Raw genomic sequence first — 14,112 nt, 5'->3', positions numbered from 1 at the left:
ATCTACATCCTGAAGAAGATGCATTTTTTTTTTTTTTACCTTATCCAGGGAACTTAGTTTTTGAAGTTGAAAAAAGGACTTCATTGGAGGTCATTTGGAAGACCTCCAAGGCATTCCAACAGCTTAGTCCTAAAAGACATGAAAATGAGGTTTCAAAGATATCTATCATGATTTTTTTATATACATATAGAATTCAGTAAATTCAAAAGCAGTAATTTTTTTTATTTTTCAAATGGTTTATTAACTTCTGATTTGCATCATTCATTTCCACCAGATTTTGAGTTACAAATTTTCTCCCCATTTTCCCCCCTACCCACCGCCCCAAAATAGCAGTTCCACAGGATATCCCCTCCTCCAATCTGCTCTCTCCCATATTTTCTCCCATACCCCTTTTGACTTTTCTAGTGGATCTCTATGCCCCAGTGCCTGTATATCTTATTTCCCAATTACATGTAAAATAGTATTAATAATACTATGTATGTATATATATATATATGTATTTGAATATTTGATTTTAAAACTTTGAATTCCAGATTCATTCCCTTCCTCCCTTATCACCCACCCTTACTGGGAAGATTAGCAGTTCAGTATAGGTTGTACATGTGTGACTAATGCAAAACAATAACATAGTAGATATATTGTAAAAGACTGATTATATTTCCCCCCCTCCTATCCCACCTCCCACTTGTTCTATTCTCTACTTTGATCCTGTCCCTTTTCAAAAGTGGGTGCTTCCAACTTCCCTCCCTACAAGCCTGACCTCCCTTCCATCATCCCCCCTGTTATCCCCTGTCCCCCCTACTCTCCTGGAGGGTGAGATACCTGATTTAGTGTGTATTTCATTCCCTCCTCAAGCCAAATTCAATGGGAATAAGGTTGAGCTATTCCCTTTTGCCTTCCTACTCTTCCCCTCCATTGTAACCATTTTCCCTTACTTCTTCTATATGAGATAGTTTACCCTAATCTGTCTCTTGTCTCTCCCCATCTCCTCTCATTATATTCCTCTCTCACCTCTTAATTTCACCTTTTAAGTATCATCCCTTCCTGTTAAATTGGTCCTGTGCCCTTTATCTATGTATACCTGTAAACATATATACACATTCACATATATATTCATATGCCCATATATCCCATATACCCTCATATATAGACATATATATATATATATATATATATATATATATATTTCTAATCCCTTCACCTACTGAGAAAAGTTTCATAAGTTACAATTATTGTTTTTCCATATAGGAATGTTAATAGTTCAACTTTGATAAGTTCCTTATGATTTCTTTTCCCTGTTTACCTTCTCATGCTTCTCTTGCTTCTTGTATTCAACTCTGGTTTTTTTTCAGCAAGAATGCTTGAAAGTCCTCTATTCCACTAAATGATCATATTTTCCCCTGAAATATGATATTCAGTTTTGCTGGGTAGGTGACTCCTGGTTTTTATCGCAGCTCCTTTGCCCTCTGGAATATCATATTCCAAGCTCTTCGATCCCTCAGTGTAGAAGCTGCCAGATCCTGGGTTATCCTGATGGTGTTTCCACAATATTCAAATTGTTTCTTCCTGGCTGCTTATAATATTCTCTCTTTAATCTGGGAATTCTGGAACTTGGCTATAATATTCCTAGGAGTTTTCTTTTTGGGATCTTTTTCAGGAGGTGATCAGTGGATTCTTTCAACCTCTATTTTGCCCTCTGGTTCTAAAACATCAGGGCAGTTTTCTTTGAGAACTTCCTGGAGGATGATTTCTAGGTTCTTACTTTGATCATGGCTTTCAGGCAGTCCAAAAATTTTTAAATTATTTCTCCTGGATCTATTTTCCAGGTCAGTGTTTTTTCCCATGAGATATTTCACATTGCCTTCTGTTCTTTCATTTGTTTGGATCTGTTTACCAACATCTTGATTTCTCATAAAGTCATTAGCTTCCATGTGCTCCAGTCTAATTCTGAAGCAATGATTGTCCTCAGTGAGCTTTTGAGATTGTTTTTCCATCTGCTTTTTAAGGCTTTTTAAGGCATTCTTCTCCTCATTGCCTTTTTGAGTCTCCTTTGCCATTTGAGTTAGTCTATTTTTTAAGGTGTTATTTTCCTCAGGCTGTTGACTCTCATTTTGTAATTTTCTTGCATTGTTCTCATTTCTCTTCCCAATTTTTCCTCCATTTCTTTTATCTGCTTCTTAAGGTCCTCTATGGCCTATACCCAGCTCATATTTTCCTTTGAAGCCTTTGGTGCAGGAATTCTGACTTCACTGTCTTCCTCCTGTTCCATGCTTTGCTCCTTTTTGTCCCCAGAATAGGAGTGTAGTTTTGGAATCTTCTATCTGCTTTGTTTCCTTTGCCTCAGTCACTTGACCCCTGGGCTTTTTGCCATAGTAGGACTCTGCCACCAGACAGGGGAGCTTTCGTCCCAAATGCTGGGGTTTTCTGAGCTGCTGGAGGTATTAGATGGGTGCCCTCTCTGAGGTCTCCACATGCTCTGGCAAGCTGGACACATACCCCAGGATCTCTACCCTAAACTGCAATCCAGATCCAAGCAGGTTAAAGCAAGAGCCCTGCAGACTGGTACTTGGTCTCCCTACACTCTGCAGGCCAGGAGCTGAAACTGCCACGTGGCGCTGGCTGGCTGTGTCGACCTCTCCGTGGCTTCTCGCCCCAGGGGCAAAAGCCACACACTCCCACTTACTGGGTCCCAAAGTCCAGACTGCACTGACCCCTCATTTTGTCCTTCGCATCTATGTGTTGATAATTCTGGAAATGGCCACAGCTGCTGCTGATCTGGAGTCCCTCTGGCCCAGCGGCTGCTCAGGCCTCCCTTGGGGCTAAAACCTCCAGCTCACAGGGAGCCTGGGCTCGGCTCCCAGAACGCTGCGCTGGCTGATTCCCGCTGGCCTGCCGGGTTGTCCTCAGCGGGAGGTTAGCTTCTCCGTGTCATTTTGTGGGTTCTGCAGCTCCAAAGTTTGTTCAGAGTCCCCTTTTTACATGGGGAAGGTGGAGGCTGGTGTAGCAGGAAGGTCCTGCTTCTACTCCGCCATCTTGACTGAAACCGACTAGACTCAGCAGTAATTGTTTCAAATGTTTATTATGCTGTGCCAGGTTTGAGGGGAAATAAACAATGAGATAAGATATAGTTTCTGCTCCAAAAGAGTCCGTAATAAAGCAGATATATTAATTATGTAGGCACCTATAATATGATAAGGACATTATTGAAAGATACAAAAAATGCCTTGTGAGTTTGGTGTTGAAATAAGTGAAGGCTGATAACCAAATCTGGCAGGGTGGGGGGTGGCAGATATGAGCAAGCTACTTGAGATGATATTTGATTTGGATTTTGGCAACTCAGGATGTGAAGGGGTTGGGAAAGTTAAGGCTCATTTATCAAGTACATATGATGTGTTAGGTACCTATACTAGGCACTAGGAATATAATTACAAGAAATGAAACAAACCTTTCCTGCAAACAACCCACATTCTAACAAGCATGTAAATAAGCAGAGAAAAAATTCAGAGCAGATAAACAGCAAGATATTTTAAGAGGGAGCATATTAGCCTTTAAGGAAATTGGGAAAGGCTTCAGATGGTCCATGAGTTTCATGTTTAAGGGAGGAAAGGGATCTCAGACAAAGGTAGAAACATTGCATCTCACACTTGGACATCCAGGACAAAGGCCCGGACGCAGGATATGACACATCGTTTGTGTGCGTGTGCGTGTGTGTGTGTGTGTGTCTGGGGGCAGGGGAGTGTGAGCGAGCACTTCAATTTGTCTGGAACACAGACTGTGGGAGGGGGGGCAGTGTACGATGAGTCTGGAAATGTAGGTTGGGACAAAGTTGAGAAAAAAACACAACAGTCTCTCTCCTCAAAGGAGCTTTCATAGTAATGGGAGAGAGGATGTGTAAATAAATAGGTACATACATACAGCATAGATAAAGTTCAAAGGAAGGCGACCTTAGAAGGAATGGTTCACCTGGCATGACAACTGGGAAAAGGTTTTCTGCTGACGGTGGTATTTGAGCTGAGACTTGGAAGAAAGCTAGGAATGTCAAGATACAGAGATAAGGAAGCACAAAACATTCTGAGAATAGGGGAAACTGAGATAGCATGGGGTATGTTCTGAGGAACTATAGTCAAGTCTGGTTGGGGAATAGAGTCTATGGAGGTAATAGTGTGAGATAAGGTCAGAAAGATGGGGTATTACTGGATTGAGAAGGAAGACTTTTTCATTTAAAAGTAATTTGCACTTGACTCATTAGACATCATGGAGATTTCTGAAAGAGAAGTGTCAAGACCTGATCTCTGCAGAAAGTAAGACTAGCTCTGGCATTGGTGTGAAGAATAAATGGAAGAAGGAAGACACTGTCCTGGGAAAGTACTTGTTGAGCATTATTGGTTATAAATTTACATCTAGAAGAGACCTTAGAGATTATCTAAAGCAACCTCCTTATTTTTCAGATGAGGAAAATGACTATATAGAGTGACTTGTCTGAAGTCACATAGGTAATAAGCAAGGGTTTGAATCCAGATTCTCTGCCATTAAACTGTTTCTCTCTAGTAATATTGCAGCCGAGTAACAAGGGCCAGTTCTTGAGTGGGAGTGGTGGGAGCAGAGAGGAGGGGGAGGTTGAGGAGACATTGAAGAAATTTCAATAGCACTTGTTAACTGGTTGGATATGAAAGGGAGCAGGTCAATTTAAATGTATAAAAGCACTGTTTTGAATATGGGAGGCTGGATAAAACAAATGATAGAAATTGTGAAATCAGGGAGGAGCGGGATGGGGTGGGAATACAAGTTTGGCTTTAGGGATGTTGAGTTACATTTCAGTGTGATATCCATGTATATATTTCTCACATGAATCTGAAGATATAGATATGCAGTTTGGAAGAGGCTACAGCTACGGAGCTGAGAGTTATCTGCACATATGTGTTAGTTGAAGCCTTGGAAGTGAATGAAATTCCCAAGCAATATAGTGTAGAGTAGAATTACTTAACAACTTGGGGTCGTTGAACTTGTTCTTGAAAAAATCATTTGGTAACGATTTCAGCATAATTTGTTTCCTTTGTAATCTTATATTTTCTTTTATGCATTTTAAAACATCATTCTGGATAGGAATTCCATGGTCTTCACCAGACTGCCAAATGGATCCATGATACAAAAAAGATTAAGAACCTCTAGTGTGGAGAGAGAAGCTACGGTAACTAATAATAGAACACCCACTTTAAAGGGGTTGGGAGAGGATTCGTAGTTTAGAGAAGAAGGAAGAGAACCAGGAAATAGTCATGCCTCTCCTATCTGAAACTGGGAATGGAGAGAGTATCTAGTAAAAGATAGTGATCAGCAATATCATGAATGCTGCAGACAGGTCAAGTAGTATGTAGACTGTTAAGAGGTCATTTCTCATCTCTTACGGGGATCAAGTTCAGAATGCACGAGGGTGAGGACAAGAATAGGTGGTGATAAAATAAAGACATTGACTGTAGACAACTTTTCCTCAAAGTTTGAAAGAGTAAAAAAGAGATGTAATGGTATCAGCATGGGTAGAAGAAGGGAAGGCCTTTTTGTTGTTACTTTTGGGGTAAATTACGTGTTTTTATATGTCAGAAGAAATCAATGGAGAGGGAAAGATTGAAGATCCAAGAGAAGAGATAATTGTTGGAGCAAGGTCCTGGAGGAAGGAAGAATGTGGGATGAGATCAATCTTAACTCTGAGTAGGAATAGCTTATTCTCTGTGATAAGGGGAGAAAAGAGTAGATAAGAAATTTTAAGCTATGGAAAAGGGGATAGAGAAAAACTCATCTGCTGGGGTTACTGTCCTTATTGAAGTAAGAGGTTAAGCCATTTACTATATATGAGTGGGGGGGATCTACTCAAGGCTTGAAGGCTTGAGCAAAAAACATTTAGAATAGTTACTATGAAATAAGATAAGGAGATAAGAAGAATAGAATATAGAAAGATTGTCAAATAGTAATGGGGGACCTATGGGAGTTACATACTATAGATTTATTACAGGCAACATTACTTTCCCTTCTTGACTTTCTCCAGCTGTGTTCAGGCCGAGGAATGGGGAAATCAGATTCCAAGAGTTACCCATGGATGAGTATAAGCAGAGGAAGGTTGGAGGAAGGAAAGATTTTATCATGGCTAGTGAATCACAGAAGTGATTCACATTGTGACTCATGAGGTCAAAGCTGGGGACAGAGGCAAATGAAGCCCTTAAGGGTTAGGGAAATTGTGTTTCTTTAAGAGTGCTGGACATCAGAGTGAAGGGAGGGAGCAGACTGTGTGTGGTAGTGTGGGAAAGGTGAAAAGTCTTTGGAAAGGTAACCATTTTAGGTCATTTATATTTTTGTGGTAAACAATATTTTTTTTCCTGAAATTAGTTAAACCTTTGGGAATATCCTTATTTTTTAGGATTTGGAAGTGCTCTTTTAATGGGAAATTTATAAAGGAGTTTTTGAGTTCTGGGTTTTGCGACATTTATTTAAGTTCCTACTATGTGCAAAATACCTAGAAAGTCTTGATTGTTTAAAAGAAATACTGCACTCTAGAGGCCATTCATCCAAAACATTAGGTCAGAAATAATTGTAAGTAGAATTAATAGTCTTTTCTTAATTTTTAATGTTCTTTTAAAAGGTCAGTGGAAAGTCCATGTACCAAATCTGGTGGCATTCCATGCAAAAATGAAATGTATAAATAGTTAAACATTGCCTTCATATTAGCATTGCTAATGACATGTCCACTGCAGAAAATTGAAAATACTATAGAAGTAGGGTGGAAATTATTCTTACAGAATCCCCTGGCTTCTTTTTAGCTTTCTTTCCCCTCCCCCCTCCGTGATTCCAAGTAAGAAGATGGTTGCCATGTTCAGATTTTGTTTAAATTATTAATCGTTATTATAAATTTTTGAAATGCCAAGCTGGGAAGAATCACTTTAAAAAATTTTATTTTTTTGATTACTTCCTTCCTGTCAACTCATTTTTTTTTCTGTTCTGGAAATGGACCAGTACCTTTTTCTTCATTAATAGTGCTTCTTGGCTTCTCTGATGCAAATTGCATTTCTCATTTTTTTTTTCTGCATTCATTTTATTTTGCTTACATTATGGATGTCACTGGTCAAGATTATTAGGCTGATGTGTTTCAGCCAATATGCAGAGCACCTTTTTGCTGAGAGGTTATGCTTTAAAAATATTATTTAGGTCATTCTTATTTGCAATACTACAATACCAGTAAGAAAAAATGGAGTTTATAATAAATCCAAACCTCCCCACCCCAAAAGACTGAAGTGAATCTGTTTGAAAAGAAAGGAAACATTTTGTATAATAAATTACAGGAGCACCAGCCAGGTGGCGCAGTGAATAGAGCACTGGCCCTGGAGTCAGGAGGACCCGAGTTCAAATTCAGCCTCAGACACTTAACACTTACTAGCCGTGTGACCTTGGGCAAGTCACTTAACCACAATTGCCCTGCCTTCCCCCCTCAAAAAAAAAAGCAAAATAAAATAAAATAAATACAGGAGATGCACACAAATATTTCCATCAAGCATGAACTTGAGATTTTTCATTTAAAAGTAAAATTTGAGAAAGGCAAGGATTTTTTTTTAAAGGAATACTCACTGGATTGTAGTTCCTATCTTTTCTAGGAATTTGTTATGTGTCCTTGGCCAAGTCACTTAATTTCTCTGGACTTTGGTTTTCTCATCTATAAAATGAGTGTGCTATACGAGGTGACTTTTAGACCCTTTTAACTATAATATTCTGGAAATGAGTTAACAATAGAATTTAAAGAACAGTTCTGACAATGTAGATAATCATACTTTTAAACCCTCAACTAGAACAAAGATATAAAATAGCCGTTGGTCCTTCTCAAGATTATTTTACTTAAAATATTTTTTCTTCTATTTTTCTAACCTTTCTCAGGAAGGACAGACACCTGTGATATGGTGTTCTTTCAGTTCTAGGAAAACAAAATCTTTAATAAGCTGTGTAGTATAAATCAGAAGTCCTAGGTTTAAGTCCCATCTTTGTTATTTATCTGCATATATGACCTTTGTTAGTCAGCCTAAAGATTTTTTAAGGTGATGTAGAACTTTTTTATCTTGAAACAGAATGCTTCATGCCAGTGCATGTTTAAATTGGTTTCTTTGTTTTAATATTTTTTTCTTGATTTATAATGGCCAGAAAATTTATCAAAAAGACCTAAGTAGTTCTTTTTGTGAAATTAATGAGATAAATATGGATTTTGTAGAATGTCCTATGAACTTTTCTTTCGTAACTACAGATATATATATAATGGCCATTGCCCTTTTAAGATATATTCATTCTGCAATTAAATTTGACTTGAGTATGACCTAAGTTCCCTTTTAAGGGACATAGAATGACTTAATAGAAAAGGAGCATCTCAATATAAGTATTCTGTTTTACATAGTTGCTAGTGTTAGTTTTAATTAATCTGTCATTAAAAAACTCCACAACTCCTGCTTACTTACAAAGATACGCCCTTCCTGTCTCATTCCTATTGTGCTTTGTGCATTAGGGGAATAGGGAGAAAGAATTAGTATTAGTTTCTAAAGGGAGTAGTTTTCCTTTTACTTAGTGAAATAGTGGAATGTCCCAAGTGGTTGGGAGTGAACAAGAGCGGCTTCAGGGCAGGGCCTCTTGCCTGGCTCCCTCCTGCAGCAGCGTCAGGAGAGCTAAGGCATGGAAGCTGAGTCCTCTGCCATTACTGCCAGGGCCCCTATTCTCTCTGTACACAGGAAAGTACATCTTTGAGATGTTCACTGTAACTCGATTTAGGCTACATCATGATGTTTGGAGGAAGAAGTCGGAAGAACAAATATGTTCGTTCTTTAGAATAAATATGTCACTTTGGAAGATGTTAGATTTTATTGATTGTATGATTAAAGGCAGCCCTTATTTTTCTGTAGGAGGGACAAAACCACTTTAAATTCCACAAGTCAAAGGTAAAAGTTTTTTCCCCTTGCGTTTGGTAGAGTTTCTTTTTAAATTTCACTTTTGGTTTTCTCAGATAAGTTTAATTTTCTCCTATTGGACAGACTTGCTCGTTAGGCTGTATCCCTTACACGTGTGTGCCGAGATGACATTATGATGCATCCACGTGGAAATTATGACAAAGTAGTTTTCATGCAGATGTCTCATGGTGACAAAAAGCAGTTCACTGCATGCAAAGCAAACATACCAGTCAGAAGACAATGCATAATCTAGTCAGGAGCTTGAACCTATTGCTGCAGTTCAACGACAGAATAAAGGAAAGGGATTCATTTGAAGATGCTTGTGCATGACATATGGTAATTTCTCCATAGGAAGGAAGTGTCAAATGGTGACCTCTAAATCTAAACATTGACCCCTGTCATAGAATGTGTGTGCCATAAGGTCTCTTTCCCTTTTCATATGATAATTTTAGTCAAGGCTTGTTAGTGGTAAAATAAAATGTGTTATTTGTTTTGTCCTGTGATTTAACATTAAGAATTACACAGTGTCCAATAGTTAGTTTCTAAAGTCTTAGTTTGTGGATCCTAGGAGCTTTTTTAAAGAAAATATAATGAAGACACTGCTGTGTAATATTTTCCTAGTATAACTATACTTCATTTTTACAAATTGGTATATATTCATTGTAATAAATAGGTTTTAGATATTTAAAGGTAATTTGGAATGTTAAGAAATAAGCTCTGACAAAAACACATTAGCTACACTAAATGACTAGATCCTCTTCCTCTCCAGCTTAATTCAAACATTTGAGTAATAAGAATATTTTAGAGTAAAATGAAATTTTAATTTCCTTTTTTACCACAATATCATTTTTCTGTTTGAAAATTTTATTGTCTTTTCTTGTTTGAGGTTAGAGGTGCTTAGAATGTTAGTGTTTTTGATTATGTATATTGTTAAATATTTTAAGTTAGCTTTGGAGTTTGACCTTTAAAATATTTTGTGATTTCTGTTTGATGAAAATAGTAATTTTCCCTAATTCTTCTTGATCTTACATTTCTGATTAAAAAATCATTTTTCAGTTCTACATTCACCATGGTTTTTGCCTATTTAATTTTTTTTCATTCTTCACTAATACTGAGCTACTTTTTCAGAAACAGCTGTGTCTCAATTTCTCTCCTCTTTCTTTCTTCTATTTCCTCTGCAAGCTGCTGCACCTGTCGTTTCCACTCGGTCTGACACTGATCACTCTGCTTCTGACCCTGCTCCTACTCCTGCTTTACATGCCTGTTTCTTAGTAAATGAAGGTATTTTCTCTTACGTTTCTAACAACTTATCCTATTCTTTCAGCTTATGTTTTATCTTAGTATGACATAGTTCTTTTATCTAATTTACACATTCATCTTCTTTATTTCTTGGATCCCCACATTACTTTTTTTTGTGACATTGTTTGCTAATATGTATTAATAGTTGTTATTGTCATGAATTTAATCTTACTTGAAGACTTATATAAGCCAGATTATAATAAGAATTTCTACTGTGGAAGTACAAAGATATAAAATTTATATGTGAAAAAATCTGAGAAAGTGGATACAGTTGGTTTTATATTTTTCTTTGCCACATGTTGTCTGGTTTTAAGAATTAGCAAATTTATTTCCTTGTGGTCTCATCACCCCAGCTAAATAGACACTCTGCTTTTGTTGTAGGGTTGTGTTTCTGATGACAGATATATGGATAGTCTCTTAATTTTGTATTCACTCTTTCAAATTTTTCAAATCAGTGACTGTAATCCCTTACCATTCTGTGCTGATTAGTTGTCACTCATTTCCTTTTCTACTTCTCTTTTGGAGCTGATATAATAGCTCATAATGATATCGTACTTGAAACTTTACAAAGCTCCAAAAGAGCCACTTACAGATTTTATTATTTTTTATGTACTTTGATTTAAAGTAGGTTAGTTGCAGGAAGAAGACAAAATATTTTTTCTCATATTTTGTGTATGTTAACTACATGATTTCTCCAAGAGCCAGGTAAGCATCATTTGCACTTTTCCACCCTCAGAATCCCAGTGAGACTCTGATCCATTCCTTTGTGGTTTTAAAACTTCATCAGATTGCACATTGCAAAATGGGTGGGTTTTCAGTATCTTAGCTGTTATCTGTCATTTTGGACCCCTTAGTAAAAGGTAACTCGATTAGAAACAATGAATACTACCCAACCGTTGAGTGGATGGTTCATATAAAAACAAAAGGATGAGGACTCCAAGTTGTGAATCTGTTTTTTGGTTTGATATTGCTGTCAAAGATATGGTGATAATATCTATAAAGAGGAGAGAGGAATTAATAAATTAGCTGGAACCCCCTCATCGTTATCTTTTAAAGGATGAAAAATTAGGAGTGTTAAGTGGGAAAATTGTGGTCATGTTAAAATATTGTGTGATTCCCCCCCACCCCCCGCCCAAAAAACATCCAGCCACAGGTTCTTCTGACATTTAAGCATATTTTTTCCCTCACTTTTTTTTTGAGGCGGGGGGTGGATCTGGCCTTATGATTTCCTTGGTGTTAGAAACTTCTGATGAGATCTGAAAGTGTGCTACCATGTAGGGTCTTAGAGGATTGTCCAAGGCATTGGGTAGTTAATTGATTTGCCCAGGGTCACTTAGCCAGGAGGTGTCAGAGGTGGAATTGAACCCAGACCTTTCTGACTTCAAGACCAGCTTTCTATCAACTATTTTTTTCTATCTCATTGTTTTCTTATTAATAAGTGATGATGTTTGTATCTAACTGAAAAAAATAACTTGTCAGATATTTTAATAGAAGGGAGAATGTGTCCCTAATTAATTTACTTATAATTGTTTCTTGTTTACAAATGTGAACCTTGTTCAGAAACATTCCAAGTTATGGAAAAATTGTTTGCTTCAAAATATCCATAATTATTTTTAAGACTTCTTGTATGGGTGTGAAAAATTCTCTTTTAGAGAGAGATATTTCAAGACATTGACTTTAAGTAGTACTGTTATTTTAAACCATAAAACGTGAAATGGTTAAGTTAGCATTATTTACAATGACAGAATATGTAAATATAGTTGAATAATTTATGTATATTTTAGTCCTATGAAACACTGATGTTTTAGTAGATCATCATATACATCTTTTCAAATAACAGTGATCCATTTTGTGAACTAGAATGTTGAGAAATAATAACTTTCTCCTTCCTCTAGTTTGAACTGACTGAAGCTCATAGAATTTTTACTAGGATTTTAACTTTTCAAATTGCACTTGTTTTCAGAAATGTTTGAGTTCATTTTCCCTCCCAAAGCTGGTGCTCTGTTTACTCATTTTTAATATGAATACTTTTGAAGTCCTGCATATGTGGTAGTCTAAGAAAGAGGACTGTCAGGCACCTTAAATAATAGCTCCTGACACAGCAGGAATGAATTACATTTTGCCAGAGATAATAGTCACACAGGTGGCTATATTTAAATTGCCACACACCCATTTTTTGATTTAGCTACATGGAGGCCCTTTAAACTCTTTGAAATCAGCTTCAAATGTGTATATTCATCAGGGGTTTTAAGCTGTTTTTTTCCATTCTAACTTGGGATTTCACGTTATGGCGACGACCTACAATTATATTTTTGTTTTCATATTCTGTATATTATTTTATATGGGAATTTTATTAAATAGATGGTTTTCTTAGGATTTTATTAGTGTTTCCAGGCATTAAAACAAATGTTACTTTAAAGGATTTTGGGATATCATGCATTTTATATATATTTTTGGACAGAGTTTCCAATGTCTTTCCAATGTCTCTAATGCTGGAAAAATATACATATTGTAGAACACGTCAGCGAACCTGTATATTTTTAATTTTCTTAAAAAATGCACTTATTTTAGTTTTTGGTGCTCGAAGTAAGAAGATTTTTTAATATCACTTCTATGTATTTAAACAGGATGGAGTCAATTGGCTGCTATGCATTGTGTTATGCTTCCAGACCTATTGGGATTGGATAAATTTAGACCTCCACTTCTAGAAATGCTGGCTCGTAGATGGCAGGATCGATGCCTGGAGGTAATATTAAAGTTATGCAATTAGGAAATGTCTCTACTAAAATGCTGTTCTGATGCTTGCTTGTTCTTGGTATGGGGTTAATCATGGAATCTTAAAGACGGCAGTAAAGTTATAATTTCTCTAAACTCTTTCTGTGTATTTCTACTTTGTGGAGGCATATGGCGAGTAGCAATTTACAGTAATTTCCTTATCTATATGATATAGCAAAAAGAGTACTGGGGACTTGACTTCAAACCCTGCTTTTGATCTATGGGCTATTTTCAGGCTCTTGATCTAGAATCTATAGATGATAAATTTTATAGATTTCATTGAATTTTTAAAATTCCTTTATATTAAACAATGAAATGATCAAATCAATTACAACACACTAGGAAAAAATTTGTCTGTTTTGTGTCTATGAAATTACGTTATCAGAGATTGTTTGAAAAGGCCCAACAATGAGAGGTTATAAATATTTTTGTAAAAAGCAGAGTACAAGGAATACCATCGTAGGATCAAAGAAGCCCTAGGCAGCAGTTTGCACTCTGCCACTTCTGAGGAGCGCCCCACATGAGTTTTAAGCTTTTTGTCAACTTTGCATAACAGTATTTGGTTTTACTGTCATACTTACAGCTATTTGAATTCATTTAAAAATTCCATTGAGACAGAAGTCTCTTTCAGCTTAACTCTTATTTAGATACTGTTGTGTTATATCTTTTGAATTGCAGACAGTAAATTGATTCTTATAAAAATGTTTCAATATAGTTCTGTTTCATTATATATATATATTGTACCTTGAGGGCAAGGACTGTCTTTTGTCTCTTTTTGTGTCTCCAGAGCTTAAGACAGTGCCTAGCACTTAGTAGGCATTTAATATTTATTGCTTATTATTATCATTGATTAATCCATGTGGTAAGTTTTTCTTATTATAATGATTATAATGATTAATGCAACTTTGTTAAAAAAAATAACAGAAGAAATAGTGGTTAAATGTGGTGGCTTTTTGCTGAAAATTGGAACAAAAATCTGGTAGCTTTCTAATTGTTTCTTACCATATTCTTTTTTTTTTTTTTTTAAAGCAGTCGGGGTTAAGTAACTTGCTCAAGGTTACACGGCCAGTTATTT

The 14,112-nt window shown here is 36.5% G+C and overlaps 1 protein-coding gene across 3 annotated transcripts in view; it reads left to right on the top strand.

Annotated features, from left to right (window-relative positions):
• Window positions 1-14,112, top strand: part of LOC138171962 (WD repeat-containing protein 7) — a 492,039-nt gene that overhangs the window by 136,158 nt on the left and 341,769 nt on the right. For 2 of the 3 annotated variants that reach the window (XM_069101570.1, XM_069101552.1), the window contains 2 exons: window positions 10,146-10,244; window positions 12,890-13,008. In XM_069101570.1, coding sequence (XP_068957671.1) covers window positions 10,146-10,244; window positions 12,890-13,008 — 218 coding nt within the window. The remainder of the gene's footprint in view (window positions 1-10,145; window positions 10,245-12,889; window positions 13,009-14,112) is intronic. The other variant, XM_069101560.1, reaches the window with a different exon arrangement.

Source organism: Petaurus breviceps, unplaced genomic scaffold (assembly GCF_028583685.1).
Source record: "Petaurus breviceps papuanus isolate PSGF00001 unplaced genomic scaffold, PetGlider_PUasm1.0 128, whole genome shotgun sequence".
In the NCBI taxonomy this organism is placed as follows: Eukaryota; Metazoa; Chordata; class Mammalia; order Diprotodontia; family Petauridae; genus Petaurus; species Petaurus breviceps.
Note: the sequence above shows the minus strand (reverse complement) of the source record. Positions and strands in the feature narration are given on the sequence as shown.